The sequence below is a fragment of the Panulirus ornatus genome, chromosome 61 (assembly GCF_036320965.1).
Source record: "Panulirus ornatus isolate Po-2019 chromosome 61, ASM3632096v1, whole genome shotgun sequence".
Classification (NCBI taxonomy): domain Eukaryota; kingdom Metazoa; phylum Arthropoda; class Malacostraca; order Decapoda; family Palinuridae; genus Panulirus; species Panulirus ornatus.
Window position 1 is genome coordinate 7498189 of NC_092284.1, and position 27710 is coordinate 7525898.

At 41.1% G+C, this 27710-nt stretch overlaps 1 protein-coding gene across 3 annotated transcripts; it reads right to left on the reverse strand.

The window, feature by feature from the left end:
* Positions 1-500: 500 nt before the first annotated feature.
* Positions 501-27683, reverse strand: Plap (phospholipase A2 activator protein). Of its 3 annotated transcripts, none has more exons than XM_071696758.1 (6): positions 27587-27683; positions 19116-19303; positions 17710-17933; positions 7814-7974; positions 3544-3708; positions 501-2309 (listed from the first exon to the last, which is right to left on the reverse strand). In XM_071696758.1, exons 2-6 carry the CDS (start codon positions 19240-19242, stop codon positions 815-817), a joined length of 2172 nt encoding a protein of 723 aa, XP_071552859.1. In that variant the 5' UTR covers positions 19243-19303; positions 27587-27683; the 3' UTR covers positions 501-814. The 3 variants fall into 3 exon arrangements, with proteins under 3 accessions (XP_071552859.1, XP_071552858.1, XP_071552861.1); XM_071696757.1 differs by lacking the exon at positions 27587-27683 and adding an exon at positions 25324-25630; XM_071696760.1 differs by lacking the exon at positions 27587-27683 and adding an exon at positions 20181-20247.
* Positions 27684-27710: the final 27 nt, after the last annotated feature.

Genomic DNA, 27710 nt, shown 5'->3' on the forward strand with positions numbered 1-27710 from the left:
CCTCTTCTGCTCTCTCAACCACACTCTTTTTATTTCCACACATCTCTCTTACCCTTACATTACTTACTCGATCAAACCACCTAACACCACATATTGTCCTCAAACATGTCATTTCCAGCACATCCATCCTCCTGCGCACAACTCTATCCATAGCCCACGCCTCGCAACCATACAACATTGTTGGAACCACTATTCCTTCAAACATACCAATTTTTGCTTTCAGAGATAATGTTCTCGACTTCCACACATTCTTCAAGGCTCCCAGGATTTTCGCCCCCTCCCCAACCCTATGATTCACTTCTGCTTCCATGGTTCCATCTGCTGCCAGATCCACTCCCAGATATCTTAAACACTTTACTTCCTCCAGTTTTTCTCCATTCAAACTTACCTCCCAATTGACTTGACCCTCAACCCTACTATTTAGATTTTATACCATAAATACTCTCTACAAGAATATATGGAAAAAACAAGAAAATCCGGGGAAAAATGAAACTATATCATGAGGAAAATCAAATCATATATAGCAAGTTTTCTATATTGCTTTACTTTTATTTAGTCAATTCCATAATTCACAATACCGTACTGTATATCAATTATTAACATTATTCATCACAGTTTATGTACATTACAAAAAAAATTTCATATCAACATTTTGTGTGATTTTCTTAAATCTTAAAACTTTAAAAAGTAGATACATCATTTGTTCCAAGTTACAGTGATTAAGGCAGCTTATCTCTATAAGGTATTAAAGATTTGTATTATTAAATTAAAATGTAAAGTTCATAAATAACTAACCAATTTTACCATCATGATGCTAAAGGAGCCGAAGTATGTGACCAGCACATTCTCCAACTTTGGAGGGGGAGGTAACTCCTGATAAGCTTTGAGCCACACTTTTAAGGTCAAGAGATCCAGCAAGAGAGCGACATTCAGCACTATGATACAGAAGAGTTCCAAGGGCCACAAGAGAACGAAATTTTGCCTCAGGATCTTTTGAACACATGGCGATAGCACCAGAACCACTAAGAACTTTACACTGCTTCTCAAGATTACCTGTTGTGCCTAAAATTACACTGTAGTTAAGAAGTACTGTAGCTGCTGCTATCTCCATATTTTTGTTAGGATATGGTGATATTTCCACTGTAGCAGATGTCACCTCTTCCCATGCTTTGGCGAGGGTTTGACGTCCTAGTTCATGAGTAGCCATATTGGCCAAGCAACGGAGCGCAAGGAGCTGGACAGTAGGTAGGGAATATAAACGAATCAAAGAGGTAAGATGGTTAACTAAAACTGTTGCACGTTCCCCTGTAAACCATGCATTTTGCATATGATCAGACTGTAAAGCTAACCTTAACACATCTAGGGCTGGCCATATATGTTCCACTGGCCACTGCAAAGCAACTTCCAAGGGAGCCAAAAGTTTGGGATTTGACTCCTTTGCCCCAGATACAGCCCCAACTAATTCTTCTAGCACAGCCTGAGAAAGCTGCTTATCCGGACTTAACATGGAATTGGACTCTATTAGTTTTGAAAGGATACCTGCAGAATTACAAGCCTCAAACTTTAAGGGTATCAACTGAGGAAAGAAATGAGAGGGAGAAGGGCTCATTGTTCCCTGAGATGAAGAACCTGATGCACAAGTCAAGGGATCACTTGCATCACTTATCCCAACAGATGGTGATCCAGGAATATATCGACCACTACCTGTGAAAGGGTCTGCAACTACATTTGTTGATGCTGATGATGCTGGCTGGTAGCGGGCACCACCAGTAAAGGGGTCTGCAAAGTGACCGCTAGTCTCCCCTCCCAGAGTCATACCCTTAGTATTATTGATAATAAATGTAGCTACCTGGTCTAAAAACTCTTGAGGTAATTCATGGCGGTGAATAAAACGCTGCGCAGCAAAATATGGGTCCTCACAGACATTGTAAGGTAGTTTCAGGCGATTACCCTGATCAAGTTCTACATCAAACACAAAGTCATACTCCCTACCCTCATAAAGTACTTTTCCTGAAGTACTTTGTGACCCTCCAGCACCACCCACTACCTCACCCACTGCAGTCCACTGCTGATCAGCTGATGACCAAGAATAACAGTGTACCTTCTCACCATCACGAACCATTACAGTATGTCCATCACGTTTTCCTGGTGCAAGGAGAATCTCTTTACCTGGAAGTTCACTTTTTTTAATGCCTCCAAGGTCACCAACAGCCATGGTAGACTTGGCTACACTCTCTTCAAATTCTTTCTGACCTTCTGCATCAGCCTGTCGCTCCTGAGCTGCTGTGAATACTCGACACATGCCATCACTGTAATAAAAAAGAGGAGAAACTGTATACGCCATATAAAACAAAATACAGATACATTCAGAAATCATAATACCACCACTCTAAACTATCCCTAACATCCCCTTTAACCTGAGAATCTGGGATACAGATCCATTCTCTTGTGACTCCTAACATCTATGACCTAAAGCTAATTTATCCTGTCACAATTCACTTAAATTTGCTCTCTGTAGATGTTTGCTGTTATAAACAAATTAAAAAAACTCAATTCATGAGTCATACATATAACCACTGATAGAAAAATAGATGAGCTAATAATAAACATATATCTCAAAGCAGGAAAACACAATATGGTGAACTTATATATTTATTTATCTATTTAACTTTATTTTTTTTCCAAAGGAAGGAACAGAGAAGGGGGCACGGTGAGGATATTCCCTCAGAGGCCCACTCCTCTGTTCTTAACGCTACCTTGCTGAGGCGGGAAATGGCGAATAGTATGAAAGAAAAAGAAAAAGAAATATATATATATATAAAATTCATACAAAAGAACAGAAAACCATTATTACAAATGAAAGTATCAGTAATGCTCCACCAAAAGTATATCTATCTATATTTATGACGCCCGTTTCCACCTGGAACTCCCTCAAGGTGGTGGCCATAGGTAAAAGTGCCTCCATAAACAATTAACTCCATTGCTGCTTCTTAACCTTTAGTGCCTTATCCTTAACAGGCCATTGGTAGAGGGCAACTCTAGGGTAGTGTTTGCAGAGGCTCCACCAAAAGTGACATGGGGTATTAAGCACCGGGAAAATAAGGGGCTAAACACATAAAGCTAAAGGCTCACAGAAACAGGGCTAAATAAATAAAGGTAAAGGCCCACAAGAACCTTTTCTGCTCGCTTGGCTCCAAGTTTGCCAAATCATCGATCTTTTCAAAACATAAGGAATTTTCATACTTGAAAAAATGTGTCAAAACTGTATAATTTACAGGAAAAACAGTAACAAATACCAAAAAATTTACAATCATGTAGCTACAATTCAAATTTCAGGCAAATCAGCCAAAAAGCTAGAAGTTCTGGGTATCTTACTGAACTAGACCCTGTTCCAAAACAGGGACGGATAGATGGATATGAACTCTGATGTAAAACACATACGGAAATCAACTCTCACAATACATGGAGGGAAATGGACTTTCCTTCAGCACAAAAGCAACTCACTGTCACTTCTTTCAATTTCTTAGCTATTCAAAAACTTACCTTGATCCACAGACAATGTCTGAGTTTGGAAGGGTTGCCACAGCCCAAACAGATTGTGCAGGCATATGAATGGTCTGAGTACAGTTGCCATTAGATCCCCAAATTCGAAGTGTTCTATCTTCCCCTCCAGTCACAAAGCCTCCAGCTTCAGTAAGAAGACTTATCCTGAAATATCACAGAAACAAATTTTGTTGAAGTTATTAGTGATGATAATCACTAAATATTAAATTCTGAAAAAAAAAATATAAATATAAATTCTGTAAAAAAAAAATATAATAAAAAATTAGGCAATGCTGTGCTAATCATCATTTTCAAGAAACATACAAGCCATTTCAAACACATAAAACTTGCAAACTACTACAATTCTCATTCATTTACCTACTTACTGGAAACAAGTAATGAATTCTTACAGATGTCAAAGCCTGTCTCCTGCCTGTATGATGTGGCACAGCCCAATCCTTGCATATACTTGCACTTTTTTTTTTTTTTTACAAAGATTGCACATAAAAAGTCTTCCCTCAATAACTCCATATAATCATGAATGATACACACACCAAAGAAATCTACAGTCCCTTCCATGCCTTAATTCTAATGAAAGATTAACCTTATCATAGTGCATTCTTTCTGACACATTTGCTGCCCCATGCACAAAAAAATCTACATTAGAAAGGGCAGAGAAATGGACTGAGGTAAGTAAAGCTGCTTGTGAAGGAAAAAAGGGAGGCATTTGGGCTGTACTTACAGGGGAGTGCAAATGTGGCCTTTTGTCTTTTCCTAGCGCTACCTTGCCGGGGGTGGGAATGCTGTTACCTGTGTGGCGGGGTGGCGACAGGAATGGATGAAGGCAACAAGTATGAATATGTACATATGTATATGTCTGTGTACGTATATGTATGTACACGTTGAAATGTATATGTATGTATGTATATGTGCGTGTATGGGGGTTTGGATGGTATTGCAGTGGAATTTATTAAAAAAGGAGGTGACTGTATTGTTGACTGGTTGGTAAGGTTATTTAATCTATGTATGACTCATGGTGAGGTGTCTGAGGATTGGCGGAATGCTTGCACAGTGCCATTGTACAAAGGCAAAGGGGATAAGAGTGAGTGCTCAAATTACAGAGGTATAAGTTTGTTGAGTATTCCTGGTAAATTATATGGGAGGGTATTGATTGAGAGGGTGAAGGCATGTACAGAGCATCAGATGGGGGAAGAGCAGTGTGGTTTCAGAAGTGGTAGAGGATGTGTGGATCAGGTGTTTGCTTTGAAGAATGTATGTGAGAAATACTTAGAAAAGCAAATGGATTTGTATGTAGCATTTATAGATCTGGAGAAGGCATATGATAGAGTTGATAGAGATGCTCTGTGGAAGGAATTAAGAATATATGGTGTGGGAGGCAAGTTGTTAGAAGCAGTGAAAAGTTTTTATCGAGGATGTAAGGCATGTGTACGTGTAAGAAGAGAGGAAAGTGATTGCTTCTCAGTGAATGTAGGTTTGCGGCAGGGGTGTGTGATGTCTCCATGGTTGTTTAATTTGTTTATGGATGGGGTTGTTAAGGAGGTGAATGCAAGAGTTTTGGAAATAGGGGCAAGTATGCAGTCTGTCTTAGATGAGAGAGCTTGGGAAGTGAGTCAGTTGTTGTTCGCTGATGATACAGCGCTGGTGGCTGATTCATGTGAGAAACTGCAGAAACTGGTGACTGAGTTTGGTAAAGTGTGTGAAAAAAGAAAGTTGAGAGTAAATGTGAATAAGAGCAAGGTTATTAGGTACAGTAGGGTTGAGGGTCAAGTCAATTGGGAGGTAAGTTTGAATGGAGAAAAACTGGAGGAAGTGAAGTGTTTTAGATATCTGGGAGTGGATTTGGCAGCAGAAGGAACCATGGAAGTGGAAGTGAATCATAGGGTGGGGGAGGGGGCGAAAATTCTGGGAGCCTTGAAGAATGTGTGGAAGTCGAGAACATTATCTCTGAAAGCAAAAATGGCTATGTTTGAAGGAATAGTGGTTCCAATAATGTTGTATGGCTGCGAGGCATGGGCTATGGATAGAGTTGTGCGCAGGAGGGTGGATGTGCTGGAAATGAGATGTTTGAGGACAATATGTGGTGTGAAGTGGTTTGATTGAGTAAGTAATAACAGGGTAAGAGAGATGTGTGGTAATGAAAAGAGTGTGGTTGAGAGAGCAGAAGAGGGTGTTTTGAAATGGTTTGGTCACATGGAGAGAATGGGTGAGGAAAGATTGACCAAGAGGATATATGTGTCAGAGGTGGAGGGAACAAGAAGTGGGAGACCAAACTGGAGGTGGAAAGATGAAGTGAAAAAGATTTTGAGTGATCGAGGCCTCAACATGCAGGAGGGCGAAAGGCGTGCAAGGAATAGAGTGAATTGAAACGATGTGGTATACTGGGGTCGACGTGCTGTCAATGGATTGAACCAGGGCATGTGAAGTGTCTGGGGTAAACCATGGAAAGTTCTGTGGGGCCTGGATGTGGAAAGGGAGCTGTGGTTTTGGTGCATTATTACATGACAGCTAGAGACTGAGTGTGAACGAAAGGGGCCTTTGTTGTCTTTCCCTAGCACTATTATTCCATGTTATTCCATGTGTAGCGAGGTGGCGATGGGAATGAATAAAGGCAGACACTCTGAATTATGTACAAGTGTATATATGTATATGTCTGTGTGTGTATATATATGTATAAATTGAGATGTATAGGTATGTATATTTGCGTGTGTGGACGTGTATGTATATACATGTGTATGTGGGTGGGTTGGGCCATTCTTTTGTCTGTTTCCTTGCGCTACCTCACAAACGCGGGAGACAGCGACAAAGCAAAATAAATAAATGAATAAATATATATATTTTTTTTTTTTTTTTTTTTTTTTTTTTTTTTTTTTTTTATACTTTGTCGCTGTCTCCCGCGTTTGCGAGGTAGCGCAAGGAAACAGACGAAAGAAATGGCCCAACCCCCCCATACACATGTACATACACACGTCCACACACGCAAATATACATACCTACACAGCTTTCCATGGTTTACCCCAGACGCTTCACATGCCTTGATTCAATCCACTGACAGCACGTCAACCCCTGTATACCACATCGCTCCAATTCACTCTATTCCTTGCCCTCCTTTCACCCTCCTGCATGTTCAGGCCCCGATCACACAAAATCCTTTTCACTCCATCTTTCCACCTCCAATTTGGTCTCCCTCTTCTCCTCGTTCCCTCCACCTCCGACACATATATCCTCTTGGTCAATCTTTCCTCACTCATTCTCTCCATGTGCCCAAACCACTTCAAAACACCCTCTTCTGCTCTCTCAACCACGCTCTTTTTATTTCCACACATCTCTCTTACCCTTACGTTACTTACTCGATCAAACCACCTCACACCACACATTGTCCTCAAACATCTCATTTCCAGCACATCCATCCTCCTACGCACAACTCTATCCATAGCCCACGCCTCGCAACCATACAACATTGTTGGAACTACTATTCCTTCAAACATACCCATTTTTGCTTTCCGGGATAATGTTCTCGACTTCCACACATTTTTCAAGGCTCCCAAAATTTTCGCCCCCTCCCCCACCCTATGATCCACTTCCGCTTCCATGGTTCCATCCGCTGACAGATCCACTCCCAGATATCTAAAACACTTCACTTCCTCCAGCCTCTCACCATTCAAACTCACCTCCCAATTGACTTGACCCTCAACCCTACTGTACCTAATAACCTTGCTCTTATTCACATTTACTCTTAACTTTCTTCTTCCACACACTTTACCAAACTCCGTCACCAGCTTCTGCAGTTTCTCACATGAATCCGCCACCAGCGCTGTATCATCAGCGAACAACAACTGACTCACTGTGTGTATATTAGGGGTTGGGGCATTCTTCATGTTTCCTTGCGCCGCCTTGCTGATGCAGGAAACAGCAACTAAGTATAATAAAAGAATGAGAATATACAGTGATATGGGATGTCTGGTAAGGCAAGAGACTCGCATTTTCTGCAAGTAAACAGTTCATAAAAGAAGACCATTTAATTCAGAATAACTCCCTGAAGCACTGAACCCTGCCATGGAAACCTAACCACAACCTCCCTATGCCCGTTTCTCTTATGCTGATCCACAAGCCTATCATGTTTACTGAAGAACCTCATACAGTCTGCAAAGTAAGACTCAGACACAACAGTGTTAGAGAGATGGACTGGCAATCAAATGGAATTTCCATCATTTTGTTCCTTATCACCTAGCAAGGGACACAAATGACTTACGTATAAATGAAATTTGTGTGTCCATAATATGTAGACAATGCCTCTCCTGTGATGGCCCACAATATAACAGAAGCATCATTCGAGCAGGACAGAAAATTTTTAGCACTTAAAACCATTAGTCCTCGAACACAGTCTTTGTGGCCAGAATATGTTTTGCATTCCTGTAAAATGAGAAAAAATATATGTACCTACAGTAATGTAGAAAGACAAATCTTTACAAATACTGGTTGATAAAACAGAAACATTGACCTGAATGCCCCTACTGTAAACATGAATGGTAACATGAGAATATAGTTAAGGAAACTGTAGTAACAAGCTAACAAATCTAAATAAATGGATTTAATTTGCTAAAGAAAAAAAGTAAAAAGGACTGGGAAAAATACTTGAGGTCAACTCACAATGCTCTTCGTAAAGAATACGATTCAAGTCACCAGAGTGTCACATTATTTTTTCTATGCAGGTGACAAACAAGGCAAGGTTACAGTTTAATCCACTGAAAATTGTGAAAGGGATATACACATCTCGCCAAACACGAAAAAAGTTCTGATATCTACTGTATACTCTTTACAAGTGATTTTTTTTTTTTTTTGCTTTGTAGCTGTCTCCCGCATTTGCGAGGTAGCGCAAGGAAACAGACGAAAGAAATGGCCCAACCCACCCCCATACACATGTATATACATACGTCCACACACGCAAATATACATACCTACACAGCTTTCCATGGTTTACCCCAGATGCTTCACATGCCCTGATTCAATCCACTGACAGCACGTCAACCCCGGTATACCACATCGATCCAATTCACTCTATCCCTTGCCCTCCTTTCACCCTCCTGCATGTTCAGGCCCCGATTACACAAAATCTTTTTCATTCCATCTTTCCACCTCCAATTTGGTCTCCCACTTCTCCTCGTTCCCTCCACCTCCGACACATATATCCTCTTGGTCAATCTTTCCTCACTCATTCTCTCCATGTGCCCAAACCATTTCAAAACACCCTCTTCTGCTCTCTCAACCACGCACTTTTTATTTCCACACATCTCTCTTACCCTTACGTTACTTACTCGATCAAACCACCTCATACCACACGTTGTCCTCAAACATCTCATTTCCAGCACATCCATCCTCCTGCGCACAACTCTATCCATAGCCCACGTCTTGCAACCATACAACATTGTTGGAACCACTATTCCTTCAAACATACCCATTTTTGCTTTCCGAGATAATGTTCTCGACTTCCACACATTCTTCAAGGCTCCCAGAATTTTTGCCCCCTCCCCCACCCTATGATCCACTTCCGCTTCCATGGTTCCATCCGCTGCCAGATCCACTCCCAGATATCTAAAACACTTTACTTCCTTCAGTTTTTCTCCATTCAAACTTACCTCCCAATTGACTTGACCCCCTTCAGTTTTTCTCCATTCAAACTTACCTCCCAATTGACTTGACCCTCAACCCTACTGTACCTAATAACCTTGCTCTTATTCACATTTACTCTCAACTTTCTTCTTTCACACACTTTACCAAACTCAGTCAACAGCTTCTGCAGTTTCTCACATGAATCAGCCACCAGCGCTGTATCATCAGCAAACAACAACTGACTCACTTCCCAAGCTCTCTCATCCCCAACAGACTTCATACTTGCCCCTCTTTCCAAAACTCTTGCATTCACCTCCCTAACAACCTCATCCATAAACAAATTAAACAACCATGGAGACATCACACACCCCTGCCGCAAACCTACATTCACTGAGAACCAATCACTTTCCTCTCTTCCTACACGTACACATGCCTTACATCCTCGATAAAAACTTTTCACTGCTTCCAACAACTTGCCTCCCACACCATATATTCTTAATACCTTCCACAGAGCATCTCTATCAACTCTATCATATGCCTTCTCCAGATCCATAAATGCTACATACAAATCCATTTGCTTTTTTAAGTATTTCTCACATACATTCTTCAAAGCAAACACCTGATCCACACATCCTCTACCACTTCTGAAACCACACTGCTCTTCCCCAGTCTGATGCTCTGTACATGCCTTCATCCTCTCAATCAATACCCTCCCATATAATTTACCAGGAATACTCAACAAACTTATACCTCTGTAATTTGAGCACTCACTCTTATCCCCTTTGCCTTTGTACAATGGCACTATGCACGCATTCCGCCAATCCTCAGGCACCTCACCATAAGTCATACATACATTGAATAACCTTACCAACCAGTCAATAATACAGTCACCCCCTTTTTTAATAAATTCCACTGCAATACCATCCAAACCTGCTGCCTTGCCGGCTTTCATCTTCCGCAAAGCTTTCACTACCTCTTCTCTGTTTACTAAATCATTTTCCCTAACCCTCTCACTCTGCACACCACCTCGACCAAAACACCCTATATCTGCCACTCTATCATCAAACACATTCAACAAACCTTCAAAATACTCACTCCATCTCCTTCTCACATCACCACTACTTGTTATCACCTCCCCATTTGTGCCCTTCACTGAAGTTCCCATTTGCTCCCTTGTCTTACACACTTTATTTACCTCCTTCCAGAACATCTTTTTATTCTCCCTAAAATTTAATGATACTCTCTCACCCCAACTCTCATTTGCCCTCTTTTTCACCTCTTGCACCTTTCTCTTGACCTCCTGTCTCTTTCTTTTATACATCTCCCACTCAATTGCATTTTTTCCCTGCAAAAATCATCCAAATGCCTCTCTCTTCTCTTTCACTAATAATCTTACTTCTTCATCCCACCACTCACTACCCTTTCTAATCAACCCACCTCCCACTCTTCTCATGCCACAAGCATCTTTTGCGCAATCCATCTCTGATTCCCTAAATACATCCCATTCCTCCCCCACTCCCCTTACTTCCATTGTTCTCACCTTTTTCCATTCTGTACCCAGTCTCTCCTGGTACTTCCTCACACAAGTCTCCTTCCCAAGCTCACTTACTCTCACCACCCTCTTCACCCCAACATTCACTTTTCTTTTCTGAAAACCCATACAAATCTTCACCTTAGCCTCCACAAGATAATGATCAGACATCCCTCCAGTTGCACCTCTCAGCACATTAACATCCAAAAGTCTCTCTTTCGTGCGCCTGTCAATTAACACGTAATCCAATAACGCTCTCTGGCCATCTCTCCTACTTACATATTTTCAAATATTCAGAAAAAAAATCTCCCTAAGTTCATTGCACTTAACTAGAACATAATTTCCTAAATAAAGAGGTTAAGACGCAACCTGATGAAATATTGTATACATCTGCTAAGCACCCTTCAACTTATGCTTCTGCACAGCCTGGCTTATAAGGTACTCCAGTTCTTTAAGGTATATGGAGTGAGATGTGAGGTATTTAATAGTATTTCAGCAAAAAATAAATGAACTGCATAAATTAATAATGGGTATGTTTGAAGGAATAGTGGTTCCAACAATGATATATGGTTGCGAGGCGTGGGCTATAGACAGAGTTGTGCGGAGGAGGGTGGATGTGCTGGAAATGAGATGTTTGAGGACAATATATGGTGAGAGGTGGTTTGCTCGAGTAAGTAATGAAAGGGTAAGAGAGATGTGTGGTGGTAAAAAGAGTGTGGTTGAGAGAGCAGAAGAGGGTATGTATATATAGGTATGTATATGTGCATGTGTGGATGTGTATGTATATACATGTGTATGTGGGCCATTCTTTTGTCAGTTTCCTTGCGCTACTTCGCTAATGTGGGAGACAGCGACAAAGTATAATAAGTAATAATATATTCATTTTTCATTTCATTTCAAGCTAGAAGTTTCAGTTTTCAAAATTATTTCTTACATTTTTCATATGTATATATATGTATATGTGTGTGTGTGTGTGTATATGTGCGTATGTATGTGTATGTATATATGTATGTATGTATGTATATATATTTTTTTTTTTATACTTTGTCGCTGTCTCCCGCGTTTGCGAGGTAGCGCAAGGAAACAGACGAAAGAAATGGCCCAACCCCCCCCCCCATACACATGTACATACACACGTCCACACACGCAAATATACATACCTACACAGCTTTCCATGGTTTACCCCAGACGCTTCACATGCCTTGCTTCAATCCACTGACAGCACGTCAACCCCTGTATACCACATGACTCCAATTCACTCTATTTCTTGCCCTCCTTTCACCCTCCTGCATGTTCAGGCCCCGATCACACAAAATCTTTTTCACTCCATCTTTCCACCTCCAATTTGGTCTCCCTCTTCTCCTCGTTCCCTCCACCTCCGACACATATATCCTCTTGGTCAATCTCTCCTCACTCATTCTCTCCATGTGCCCAAACCATTTCAAAACACCCTCTTCTGCTCTCTCAACCACGCTCTTTTTTTTTCCACACATCTCTCTTACCCTTACGTTACTTACTCGATCAAACCACCTCACACCACACATTGTCCTCAAACATCTCATTTCCAGCACATCCATCCTCCTGCGCACATCTCTATCCATAGCCCACGCCTCGCAACCATACAACATTGTTGGAACCACTATTCCCTCAAACATACCCATTTTTGCTTTCCGAGATAGTGTTCTCGACTTCCACACATTTTTCAAGGCTCCCAAAATTTTCGCCCCCTCCCCCACCCTATGATCCACTTCCGCTTCCATGGTTCCATCCGCTGACAGATCCACTCCCAGATATCTAAAACACTTCACTTCCTCCAGTTTTTCTCCATTCAAACTCACCTCCCAATTGACTTGACCCTCAACCCTACTGTACCTAATAACCTTGCTCTTATTCACATTTACTCTTAACTTTCTTCTTTCACACACTTTACCAAACTCAGTCACCAGCTTCTGCAGTTTCTCACATGAATCAGCCACCAGCGCTGTATCATCAGCGAACAACAACTGACTCACTTCCCAAGCTCTCTCATCCCCAACAGACTTCATACTTGCCCCTCTTTCCAAAACTCTTGCATTTACCTCCCTAACAACCCCATCCATAAACAAATTAAACAACCATGGAGACATCACACACCCCTGCCGCAAACCTACATTCACTGAGAAGCAATCACTTTCCTCTCTTCCTACACGTACACATGCCTTACATCCTCGATAAAAACTTTTCACTGCTTCTAACAACTTTCCTCCCACACCATATATTCTTAATACCTTCCACAGAGCATCTCTATCAACTCTATCATATGCCTTCTCCAGATCCATAAATGCTACATACAAATCCATTTGCTTTTCTAAGTATTTCTCACATACATTCTTCAAAGCAAACACCTGATCCACACATCCTCTACCACTTCTGAAACCACACTGCTCTTCCCCAATCTGATGCTCTGTACATGCCTTCACCCTCTCAATCAATACCCTCCCATATATATATATATATTTTTTTTTTTTTTGCTTTGTCGCTGTCTCCCGCGTTTGCGAGGTAGCGCAAGGAAACAGACGAAAGAAATGGCCCAACCCACCCCCATACACATGTATATACATACGTCCACACACGCAAATATACATACCTACACAGCTTTCCATGGTTTACCCCAGACGCTTCACATGCCTTGATTCAATCCACTGACAGCACGTCAACCCCGGTATACCACATCGCTCCAATTCACTCTATTCCTTGCCCTCCTTTCACCCTCCTGCATGTTCAGGCCCTGATCACACAAAATCTTTTTCACTCCATCTTTCCACCTCCAATTTGGTCTCCCTTTTCTCCTCGTTCCCTCCACCTCCGACACATATATCCTCTTGGTCAATCTTTCCTCACTCATTCTCTCCATGTGACCAAACCATTTCAAAACACCCTCTTCTGCTCTCTCAACCACGCTCTTTTTATTTCCACACATCTCTCTTACCCTTACGTTACTTACTCGATCAAACCACCTCACACCACACATTGTCCTCAAACATCTCATTTCCAGCACATCCATCCTCCTGCACACAACTCTATCCATAGTCCACGCCTCACAACCATATAACATTGTTGGAACCACTATTCCTTCAAACATACCCATTTTTGCTTTCCGAGATAATGTTCTCGACTTCCACACATTCTTCAAGGCTCCCAGAATTTTCGCCCCCTCCCCCACCCTATGATCCACTTCCGCTTCCATGGTTCCATCCGCTGCCAGATCCACTCCCAGATATCTAAAACACTTCACTTCCTCCAGTTTTTCTCCATTCAAACTCACCTCCCAATTGACTTGACCCTCAACCCTACTGTACCTAACAACCTTGCTCTTATTCACATTTACTCTTAACTTTCTTCTTTCACACACTTTACCAAACCCTGGGGATAGGGGTGAAAGAATACTTCCCAAGCATTCCTCGCGTGTCGTAGAAGACAACTAAAGGGGACGGAAGCGGGGGGGCCAGAAATCCTCCCCTCCTTGTATTTTTTTCCTTTCTAAATTGGGAAACAGAAGAAGGAGTCACGTGGGGAGTGCTCATCCTCCTCGAAGGCTCAGACTGGGGTGTCTAAATGTGTGTGGATGTAACCAAGATTTGAAAAAAGGAGAGATAGGTAGTATGTTTGAGGAAAGGAACCTGGATGCTTTGGCTCTGAGTGAAACGAAGCTCAAGGGTAAAGGGGAAGAGTGGTTTGGGAATGTCTTGGGAGTAAAGTCAGGGGTTAGTGAGAGGACAAGAGCAAGGGAAGGAGTAGCAGTACTCCTGAAACAGGAGTTGTGGGAGTATGTGATAGAATGAAAGAAAGTAAATTCTCGATTAATATGGGTAAAACTGAAAGTTGATGGAGAGAGATGGGTGATCATTGGTGCATATGCACCTGGGCATGAGAAGAAAGATCATGAGAGGCAAGTGTCTTGGGAGCAGCTGAATGAGTGTGTTAGTGGTTTTGATGCACGAGACAGGGTTATAGTGATGGGTGATTTGAATGCAAAGGTGAGTAATGTGGCAGTTGAGGGAATAATTGGTATACATGGGGTGTTCAGTGTTGTAAATGGAAATGGTGAAGAGCTTGTAGATTTATGTGCTGAAAAAGGACTGGTGATTGGGAATACCTGGTTTAAAAAGCGAGATATACATAAGTATACGTATGTAAGTCGGAGAGATGGCCAGAGAGCGTTATTGGATTAAGTGTTAATTGACAGGCGCGCGAAAGAGAGACTTTTGGATGTTAATGTGCTGAGAGGTGCAACTGGAGGGATGTCTGATCATTATCTTGTGGAGGCTAAGGTGAAGATTTGTATGGGTTTTCAGAAAAGAAGAGTGAATGTTGGGGTGAAGAGGGTGGTGAGAGTAAGTGAGCTTGGGAAGGAGACTTGTGTGAGGAAGTACCAGGAGAGACTGAGTACAGAATGGAAAAAGGTGAGAACAATGAAAGTAAGGGGAGTGGGGGAGGAATGGGATGTATTTAGGGAATCAGTGATGGATTGCGCAAAAGATGCTTGTGGCATGAGAAGAGTGGGAGGTGGGTTGATTAGAAAGGGTAGTGAGTGGTGGGATGAAGAAGTAAGATTATTAGTGAAAGAAAAGAGAGAGGCATTTGGACGATTTTTGCAGGGAAAAAATGCAATTGAGTGGGAGATGTATAAAAGAAAGGGACAGGAGGTCAAGAGAAAGGTTCAAGAGGTGAAAAAGAGGGCAAATGAGAGTTGGGGTGAGAGAGTATCATTAAATTTTAGGGAGAATAAAAAGATGTTCTGGAAGGAGGTAAATAAAGTGCGTAAGACAAGGGAGCAAATGGGAACTTCAGTGAAGGGCACAAATGGGGAGGTGATAACAAGTAGTGGTGATGTGAGAAGGAGATGGAGTGAGTATTTTGAAGGTTTGTTGAATGTGTTTGATGATAGAGTGGCAGATATAGGGTGTTTTGGTCGAGGTGGTGTGCAAAGTGAGAGGGTTAGGGAAAATGATTTGGTAAACAGAGAAGAGGTAGTAAAAGCTTTGCGGAAGATGAAAGCCGGCAAGGCAGCAGGTTTGGATGGTATTGCAGTGGAATTTATTAAAAAAGGGGGTGACTGTATTATTGACTGGTTGGTAAGGTGATTTAATGTATGTATGACTCATGGTGAGGTGCCTGAGGATTGGCGGAATGCGTGTATAGTGCCATTGTGCAAAGGCAAAGGGGATAAGAGTGAGTGCTCAAATTACAGAGGTATAAGTTTGTTGAGTATTCCTGGTAAATTATATGGGAGGGTATTGATTGAGAGGATAAAGGCATGTACAGAGCATCAGATTGGGGAAGAGCAGTGTGGTTTCAGAAGTGGTAGAGGATGTGTGGATCAGGTGTTTGCTTTGAAGAATGTATGTGAGAAATACTTAAAAAAGCAAATGGATTTGTATGTAGCATTTATGGATCTGGAGAAGGCATATGATAGAGTTGATAGAGATGCTCTGTGGAAGGTATTAAGAATATATGGTGTGGGAGGCAAGTTGTTAGAAGCAGTGAAAAGTTTTTATCGAGGATGTAAGGCATGTGTGCGTGTAGGAAGAGAGGAAAGTGATTGCTTCTCAGTGAATGTAGGTTTGCGGCAGGGGTGTGTGATGTCTCCATGGTTGTTTAATTTGTTTATGGATGGGGTTGTTAGGGAGGTGAATGCAAGAGTTTTGGAAAGAGGGGCAAGTATGAAGTCTGTTGGGGATGAGAGAGCTTGGGAAGTGAGTCAGTTGTTGTTTGCTGATGATACAGCGCTGGTGGCTGATTCATGTGAGAAACTGCAGAAGCTGGTGACTGAGTTTGGTAAAGTGTGTGAAAGAAGAAAGTTAAGAGTAAATGTGAATAAGAGCAAGGTTATTAGGTACAGTAGGGTTGAGGGTCAAGTCAATTGGGAGGTAAGTTTGAATGGAGAAAAACTGGAGGAAGTAAAGTGTTTTAGATATCTGGGAGTGGATCTGGCACCGGATGGAACCATGGAAGCAGAAGTGGATCATAGGGTGGGGGAGGGGGCGAAAATTCTGGGAGCCTTGAAGAATGTGTGAAAGTCGAGAACATTATCTCGGAAAGCAAAAATGGGTATGTTTGAAGGAATAGTGGTTCCAACAATGTTGTATGGTTGCGAGGCGTGGGCTATGGATAGAGTTGTGCACAGGAGGATGGATGTGCTGGAAATGAGATGTTTGAGGACAATGTGTGGTGTGAGGTGGTTTGATTGAGTAAGTAACGTAAGGGTAAGAGAGATTTGTGGAAATAAAAAGAGCGTGGTTGAGAGAGCAGAAGAGGGTGTTTTGAAATGGTTTGGGCACATGGAGAGAATGAGTGAGGAAAGATTGACCAAGAGGATATAGGTGTCGGAGGTGGAGGGAACGAGGAGAAGTGGGAGACCAAATTGGAGGTGGAAAGATGGAGTGAAAAAGATTTTGTGTGATTGGGGCCTGAACATGCAGGAGGGTGAAAGGAGGGCAAGGAATAGAGTGAATTGGATCGATGTGGTATACCGGGGTTGACGTGCTGTCAGTGGATTGAATCAGGGCATGTGAAGCATCTGGGGTAAACCATAGAAAGCTGCGTAGGTATGTATATTTGCGTGTGTGGACGTATGTATATACATGTGTATGGGGGTGAGTTGGGCCATTTCTTTCGTCTGTTTCCTTGCGCTACCTTGCAAACGCGGGAGACAGCGACAAAGCAAAAAAAAAAAAAAAAAATATTCCTAACATCTATTATCCTGTAAGACTGTCACAGATTAAATCATTATTGCAATATAGTGACCAGCACATAGAAAAAAATATAGGCTGAAACATCTGGAAACAATTCATGGAATGCAACTACAAGCATTAATGGCTGTATATTTTGCCTTAAAGCAGAGGTGGCCAATTCAAAATCAACAATAATGCCCTAGGCACAAATAACAAAAAAGAATTCCTGTGGTTTATATTCCCCAGCTGCAATTAAAGGATTAAAGAAAAACTGTGCAGCCACTACAGACTCACCTTTCCATCCTGCCACAACTTGATAGTCTTGTCAGCTGAAGCAGTAAGAATGCTAGTTGATTTTTGGTGTGCACTTTCCTCTTCATTCGGTACCAATACCACTGACCATAATGGCCCGGTGTGTCCCTTCAGATCATGTTTGCACTCCCAGTCTATCCAAACTCGACCATTATGGTCCCAAGAGCCTGAGACCAATAATCCATTACCCCACGATAGACACGACACTGGCAACAAATGAGAGAAAATTTCATACTACACATTTCAACAGAAATATTTCAAGCACTTAAAAAGATTATCGGCAAGTCAAGAGTCAGCAGGAGTAGGTCTGGAATAGGCTTGACACTCCATCAAAACAACACAGGCCTATAATATCTACCTGCCAAATTACCAATAAACCCCTGCCAGAACTAGATGTCTAATAAACTTTATTTGACATGATTAACCATTTCAATGATACAGAAAAAACACCTTGTAAAATCATACCCACCATATAAACACTGTCTGCACATATCCAACTTGCAGAATGCATCAAGAGATCAGGTATTTTGAAGTGAATGTTATTCATTTTTCATATAAAGGATCTAAAATATTCCAGCACTTTTGTCATCTATATGTTGCTTTTGCCAAAAAACACCTGTAATTTTACAGAGCTAATGTGAAGAACTGAGGTCCCTGGATGGATCACACATAAAGGGAAATAATTACTAACCACCTACCCCCCCCATTAGAAATAAAAAGCTTCCCCCTGCCTCACCCTCCAGTAATATCTACTCAAGGATCCCCCCTCCCCAACATATATCAACAATGTCAAAACACTTGCACACTGAAATAACCTGGCAAGCTCTACAAAATCAACCTCTCAGCACAGTCTTAAACTTCAGTCCCTTAGACATACACCCAATACAAACCAAACACCCACAAAAAAAAAAAAGTCACACTCTCTAGCCTACACTGTGGAAATCACCCATCACTACATCACCACACACACTGTTTCAGCATATCCCAAGACCCTTCATGCCCATGACGCAACTACCATAAAGAAGACACTGAGCGCTCATGATTCAACTGGCCTGCACTCTCTACAAGCATACAAACACATTACGTCACAACACTTTATGACCTTTGTCTCGAAAATGTCCATTCACTTAAAAGTGATATTACCAACAGAATACAATACTTTACTCTGCAAATTTAAAGTTCAACTCAAAGAGAAGCTGTGATGAAAATATAAGCAAGAGACCACCATAAGCAGTATGCTGCAGAGATAATGTCATGGGCTAATTCACATTGGTTCGTCATCACAGCAGAAAACCGTCTCAGATATTCATGTAAATTTGCTAAAGTTACTTCTTTTAAATAAACTAAAATAAACTCAAACAGTGCCTTGAGATACATGAAGAACTCACCAGTATCAGAGTGGCCAGTTAGTGTGTGTAATGGTTGTCCACCATTCAAAGAGTAAATTAAGATTGTGGTGTCTCTTGAACCTGTTGCAACCAAACCCTCTGGATGTTCACTGTCACCTGGTATCATACACACACTTGTCACATATGAAGAATGGCCAACGTAAATCTGCTTCTCTTCATATGCAACACTGTGGGGGAAAAAAAAATCACGTTAATATGCAAATATGTAGTAAAGATTTAGAAACTACATTGCAACTGGGATAGAAACACCGAATTACCAGCTGACTGCAGCAGTTTACATAATTCCGAAAGTGACGGATAAATAGAAATATTCAACATACAGCATAAAGGAATGTTTGCTTTCAACGAGTTGTGTTTGATGATGACAGTTAACATGGTAAATATCCATATAAATTATTAAAACAACTGTAATTGATAAAAAGTCCAAACTTTATGCATTAAAAGGCATCTCAGCATGAGCAAACCCTGGTCAATGTTGTTCTGCTGAACACTTTCATTAAATGCTGCTGACAAATTTTCTGCTGAACACTTTCGTTGCAATGCTGCTGACAAATTACTACTATTATTTGCTGAACACAGTACAATATCCACCAATAACACACTTGGTAAGTATGCAGCATGTATGTTTTGCACCAAAAACTCATGCAATGTAGCACAGCTAGCTACGTCCTAGAGTACTACATACTACACAGTAGTAGAACTACAGACTATATGATCACTTCACTTCACGGACAACTGTTAACGTGTTTTTCCAAACATTCTCCTGAATTATTTGGTGATGCTTAGTTAACCAAAATTCAGCAATTTATTTATCCTCTACATTATTGTAATCCCTGCAAATGTGAATTAAAACTTATCCTTTCAAATGTAAAACTGATCCAAGGAGAATTTCCCGTGTGGAAAAAAAAATTGTCTTTTATCAAAACATAAACCATAAAAAGTAGTGTAATTTCCTCAATAACAGTGTGGTCAGGTACTGAATGGACAGCCTTCAGGTGGGTGAACGGCCAGTGTACAATAATTATCTTTTCATCGGGTACTTACTTCCTGCCCAGGGAGTCCCTTCTATCCTTATGAGGCTTCTGCAGCACTCAGGAAGATGGCCACATCCACCTGTCGGGACCACAGGTCATAAAGTGCTGTAATGTCGTGTGTATATCTATGTGAAGAGAGTGTAAAGCAACTGAGTAATAAGTGCTGTGTCTTTTTTATGGTAACTGAACCATGGGCATGAAGGGTCTTGAAATGTGCTGAAACAATGTTTGTATTGTTGTAGTGATGGGTGATGTCAGCAGCATTAGCTTGAGAATTTGATTAAAGTCTGCCTGGAGACTGTGATTTCTAAAGGCTACTAGAGTTTAAACTTAAACTGGGAAGTTGGCTGTTTAGTGCTTATTGGGTTACTTCAATGTATAAGCATTTTGTCAGTGTTATATTTGTTGGAAGTGGAGGGATCTGAGTATACATCACTCAAGTGTGAGTCAGGTGTAGGCCTTCTATTTCTACCTGGGGGGTTGGTGGTTAATTATAGAGTGGTTCAGGTGGAAGTGGTCTAGTGCTGCTGCAAAGAACTGGGTGTCAAGCATGTTGAGGTGGGTCTGTATTGTTTCATTGTGAAGGTGATGAGTGTTTGTGGTTGCTAGGCAGCCAATGATCACTCTACGAGCATTATTTTGTGGTTTATAGCTTCATTATAGTTACTTTTGAGAAGGTGGAAGACCAGGCAGGTGGGGTATAGTTTAAAGTGGGGCAGATAAAGTGTTCATATATGTTGAGGGTTTCTTTTTCTTGTGCAAATCTGATGCCAGCCAAGTAATTTTCTGAAGGATTTTAGTTTAAAAGTTGCTTTTGTGAATATGTTATCGGTGTGAAGAGTGCATGTCCTGTATGTGTTGTGTGTAATGCCTTGAATGGTTGGTGTTTTGCTCAGGAGGAGAGACAGATTATTCAAGATACTGGATGGTGTGAGCTGTATTCATGTCTGTCTGGGATTAAAGGAGTGATTAAAGACTTTTGTGGATAAGCAGACATCATATTTTGGGTGGGTCACTGTTGCAACTGAGTAATGTAGTGCTGTATGTTCCATGTTGCTACTGTGTCAAGAGTGTATTGAAGTGATTGTGAGGTTGTCTGCATACAAAAGGAACTATATAATTGAGATCTGCCTAAGGTAATGGTAGGTCTTATTAGAAAAGACTGAATAGGGTTTGAAAAAGAACTTCTTGGGGAAATCCACTATTTAAGTTAAGAGTTTTTGAGGTGAAGTCATTGTGACTGACTGTATAACTTTCCAAAATAAGGAACTGAGGAAAGAGCCGAGGGAGGATATTTTTCCATCACAGCTCATTCACCTGTTCCCAATATTACATTGCTCTAATACAATCATTTATTTTACTTGATTCCCATTTCCCACATCAGTGATGTAGTGCCAGGAAACAAAGAATGGCCCATCCACTCATATACACATACATATACATAAACACCCATACACGCACACATAAAAATATATACATATTACACATATACCCATGTACATATTCATACTTGCTTGCTTTCATCCATTCCTGGCACTACCCCGCCCCACATGAAACAGCATTACTAATCCCTGCTTCAGCGAGGTAGTGTAATGTGTAATGCAACGAAACCACAGCTCCCTATCACATCCAGGCCCCACAGACCTTTCTATGGTTTACCCCAAATGTTTCACATGCCCTGGTTCTCACTTGAACCTGCTACCTTCCAGGCCCCCCACCCCACCACAGACTGCATACCTCCACATTCCTCCTAAATCCTTGGATTCATCTCCCTCATAACCTAATCCATAAAGAAATGATACGGCCATGGTAACATCACAAAACCCTGCTTCAGGCCTACCTTCACTGGGAACCTACTAGCACAACGTAGTGTAGCGATTAGTATTCCTTACCACTCAGGGTTGAACGCATAGGTTCAAATCCTGGCTGAAGTATTCAGTCCATCCATCTCAGGGGTTGGTAGATAAATGGGTACCTGGCTCAGGCTAGGGATATAGCATGAAGGAGAGGGTCTTTATTAGAACTTTAGTTGCCCATGCCATCTCAGCTAAGATAATAAGCACACCTTGTTTTAATACACACCACTAAAGCATATAATCACCAAGTCGAATCCAGTACTAAAAATCAACAATACTGACCCAGTACCAAATGACAAACATGTGCCTTTATATCTGTCAGCAAAATTACTACCACATGATTTGTCATCAATCAAGTTAAATCATCACACCTTTAATGTGGAACCTTACCTACAGTAAAAGTTTAGTACACTCTTTCATCAAAAGTAGCTATGGATATTGAGTGATTTCGTTCTGTAATGCCACCAGTACTTTGGTGATAAGGGAATACAATAACATTTGCAGAGCATGATTTGGAGTATTATATTTCATTGTAATAATTTCTTTGTATGTATATCTCTGCATATGTGTAGGTATTATATGTACATGATGATATGTACACATATGTATATGTGCGTATGAGGGAGTTTATGTATATATACGTGTATATGAGTGAATGGGCCATTCTTCATCTGTTTCCTGGCACTACCTTGTTGATGTGGGAAATAGCAATTATGTATAATAAAAAATAACAATAAATATCAAATAATGTAATAGTAGTAAGTGTTCTGTACACTGTATCTGCAATAAACTGCAGCATATGTCTGAAATGATGCTCACCCAATGCACAAAAAATAAATCTAAATATTTCATACACAACGGAAAATCTCCATTTCAAGTGTAACTAAAGAAAAAAACGTTCAAGCACAGGAATGTATCAAGTTGATGGCAGAGAGCCACTTATCTATGTTAGCACTGTATGCTAAGATTATAGGCATTTTCTTTGTGATTTCATCTAAATAAACCTACGTATGTTACACATTATAGTTTTTCATCCATGATTCTATGCATCCCATAAGTATAATAAACATATCTTTCACTTACTATGTTCTTTTAAATATTTCATGCATTATTTACATACAATGCATTTATATGAATAAATGAAAAGACAACCTTACTCTCACCCAAAAACATAAAAACAAAATTATTTCTTTTATCAAAAAATTAAAAAACTGACTTCAACTGTTGTCGTAAAACTTAGCTTCCCATCCTACTGACGTAATTATACTCATGCTTTTTGAGTGTCTGTGTTGCATATTTTTTCAAGGTGTGCTACTGGGTTAATAGCGACATCTGTGGATAAGGTAAAGGATCATACATCAGCTGGGAATTTAAAACATTCTTGCTAAAATCTATGCCGATCTACTTGCAGACTTACGTACAATACAGACATTTTATTTTTTTTTTTTCTTTTATACTTTGTCGCTGTCTCCCGCGTTTGCGAGGTAGCGCAAGGAAACAGACGAAAGAAATGGCCCAACCCCCCCCATACACATGTATATACATACGTCCACACACGCAAATATACATACCTACACAGCTTTCCATGGTTTACCCCAGACGCTTCACATGCCTTGATTCAATCCACTGACAGCACGTCAGCCCCGGTATACCACATCGCTCCAATTCACTCTATTCCTTGCCCTCCTTTCACCCTCCTGCATGTTCAGGCCCCGATCACACAAAATCTTTTTCACTCCATCTTTCCACCTCCAATTTGGTCTCCCTCTTCTCCTTGTTCCCTCCACCTCCGACACATATATCCTCTTGGTCAATCTTTCCTCACTCATCCTCTCCATGTGCCCAAACCACTTCAAAACACCCTCTTCTGCTCTCTCAACCACGCTCTTTTTATTTCCACACATCTCTCTTACCCTTACGTTACTCACTCGATCAAACCACCTCACACCACACATTGTCCTCAAACATCTCATTTCCAGCACATCCATCCTCCTGCGCACAACTCTATCCATAGCCCACGCCTCGCAACCATACAACATTGTTGGAACCACTATTCCTTCAAACATACCCATTTTTGCTTTCCGAGATAATGTTCTCGACTTCCACACATTCTTCAAGGCCCCCAGAATTTTCGCCCCCTCCCCCACCCTATGATCCACTTCGCTTCCATGGTTCCATCCGCTGCCAGATCCACTCCCAGATATCTAAAACACTTAACTTCCTCCAGTTTTTCTCCATTCAAACTCACCTCCCAATTGACTTGACCCTCAACCCTACTGTACCTAATAACCTTGCTCTTATTCACATTTACTCTTAACTTTCTTCTTCCACACACTTTACCAAACTCAGTCACCAGCTTCTGCAGTTTCACACATGAATCAGCCACCAGCGCTGTGTCATCAGCGAACAACAACTGACTCAATTAATATTAGTCAACAAAATTTCAAGCTTTGAATCATTCAAGAAAAACAAGCATTGTAGAAAACCACTCAATATCCAATGCCAAGAGTGATATGGATCTAAACTGAACATTCAGCCATCTTTTCTCATATCAAAATATATAATTGTTGGAATTTTGATGACTAAAACTTTTCCGGTACAAAGTTAACAATCCCTTTCACAGACTGACAACACAGCTTCCTCAACCATTTTGCGATGATGACTCACCAACATACTCAGAACCCTTAGCATAGCCAAAAATTTTTTTGTATCGTAATCCTTTCCCACAATATTCAAAGGATCATTTTGTGTCTATTTACCTTGTAAAATAGCTCATATACTTCCCTAAATGAATGACATTATGTGCGTTTCTACCAAAAGCTAAATACAAAATTCTAAGTTTACAATATGTCGTATGGCTTACATTTCTAGCAATACCGTACCACGAAATTATTTTAGCACACGTATACAAAAATTACTTGCACTCAGAATAAAAAAAATTATCATCCCAACTGAAACAGTAGCAAAACACGGAACATTATCCATACGAGCAGGATGCCGCACCAACCCGAGCCTGGGAAATGTTACCCACAGAGACACTGAGATATCAAACCGTAATCTAGTCCCACCTACTCAGGGTGGCCTCTCGCCAGAAACAGCCATATTAATGCAAAATATATGTACGATATACCAAACCCAATCATGTGCCTCCATAACTAGCAAAGAGGGAGACGAAACTCCGACCCCGATGCAACTTGCAACCTCAGACAACATGGTGGCCCACACATACAATACATATAATCACTCCAACGTCACATATATATAATTCTAAACATCGAATGCGACTGTCGCCCTCACCCATCAGCCGCGGGAGCCCATAGCTTGGCCGTGGTGTCCCTGGAGGCCGTGAGGATCAGCCCCTGGCCAGTGGTGGCCACAGCCCTCACGTCCTTGGAGTGGCCCAACAGGTTGCACCTCAGCCTATACACGCCGCCTGACGCCATCCTTGCACACCACTACCTCACCAGCACGTCCCAGAGTGGGGGTCACAGGGCCTGGGTCACACCTGGGGACGATAATATCCCAGAGGAGGAGGAGGAGGGACGGGTGTCCAACTTGAGTGGCTCTGGTCACAGTTTGGGTCGCTTGAAGTCCGGGGGTCCGGGTCCGGACGGGCGCACCCCACTCCCCAACTCCGGATCCGGCCCTGACCTCACATGACCCTTATTATACCAAGATGACCTTATATATAATCCTCATAATCTATAGGAATCCATTTTTCTATATATGAGAGTCTTATATACTCGGTCTCAGCGCGTTCCCACACAAGTGAGGACCAGGAGACTAAAATCCCTTTTTAAGTCTCTAAAATGGGAGTCGAGATGTTCTTTAAGCCATGACATATCATGGGCTGGAGTGCTGACTAATTTTGCCGACATGTTCATTCTCAATATATATAATGGTGGAAAGAGAGGTGATAAAGAATGCTATAAATTATACTAATTTGCAACAGAGTGTCTGACACTATTAACTTTAATGAACACATAAGTTTTCGTTTATGATATATATATAATTTCCACTTTTATTTTAAGAGCTACACGTATGAGGTCTCGAAAGTGATTCAATAATTCCTGTATCATGAACACTATAGAAACTATACCATGATTTAGATAGGCTATACACATGACGCCATAGCCTCGCTAGATTATATATATATATATATATATATATATATATATATATATATATATTTTTTTTTTTTTTTTTTTTTTGCTTTGTCGCTGTCTCCCGCGTTTGCGAGGTAGCGCAATATATATATTTATTTATTTTGCTTCGTCGCTGTCTCCCGCGTTAGCGAGGTAGCGCAAGGAAACAGACGAAAGAATGGCCCAACCCACCCACATACACATGTATATGCATATATATATATATATATATATATATATATATATATATATATATATTCCTATGAGACCATAACATACGACTACTATTCGCCATTTCCCGCGTCAGCGAGGTAGCGTTAAGAACAGAGGACTGAGCCTTCGAGGGAACATCCTCACTTGGCCCCCTTCTCTGTTCCTTATCTTGGAAAATTAAAAAACGAGAGGGGAGGATTTCCAGCCTCCCACCCCCGCTCCCTCGCCTTTGAGTCGCCTTCTACGACACGCAGGGAATACGTGGCAAGTATTCTTTCCCCCCGTAACCCCAGGGATAGGGAAAATGACAAGGCTGTGTATATATAACAATTTAAATAGACAATTATATGTATAACAATATAAACAGAAAGTCTGCAGGTCTACAAGATCATTGCCTCCATGTTCTAACATCAACCATTTGTTAGGTAAACTTGGCTTTTAATTAAGGGTTAGTTGAAGATATTTCTACATCATCACTATTTGTGTAGAATGTTCCACTGGAACTGGAAAATCCCTGAAAAAAGAATACAGGACCTTTGCGACATGTTTTTTTACGTATATATGAGGATTTCTGTGGGTTGGGATACGTCTTTTTATCATTCCAATGACCCAATGTCTTCCTTTATTCCACAATAAGCTTTTAAGAACTAATTTTAACTAGTTTGATCTTCCTAATGAATACTGCTTTTGAGGATCACTGGGTTTGGGCCCATTTTGATTCTTCCAATTTTGAAAAACAGCTTTGAGATATATAGCTGTTTGATGTTCAGGTTGTCGTGAAATTGCCTCTTGTCACCTAAAGTAGTTAGGAATCAATGGTAGGAGGTAATTTGCTCTGGATCATTAAAAAAAGGAGAGCGTGAGGGGGCTTAGGTCCTCCTTCACCATCCACATGGGAGATGTTCAACCTTTCCCTATGGTGCAAGCTGAAATCTTGTGGTAGACAACTTTAACTTACGATTTAGAGGCTGCCACGTCCTCACAGTAGGAATTCAAGTAATGGAAGACAGGTATCTTAATCTCGTGGCAACAGGGGAGCAGCGGGCGACAAGATAAAGTGGCAGTATGGAGAGATTTTGAGGCAGATGACATATTTGGGCGTATAAAATTATGTGTTGACGGGGGAATAAGCACAGAAGCCACATTTGAAATGAAAACGTGAATGAAGATTATAGTTAGGGACACTCTTGTAGGATACTAACGGCAGGATTCAACAGCAGGAGACGTACAAGAAGCCACTCTTGATTTCCCCTGTCAACAAGGCTTCATACTGGCTGCCATTACCGCCCAGAAGCGCAATTTCGAGACTCAAGGAAAAAAAATATA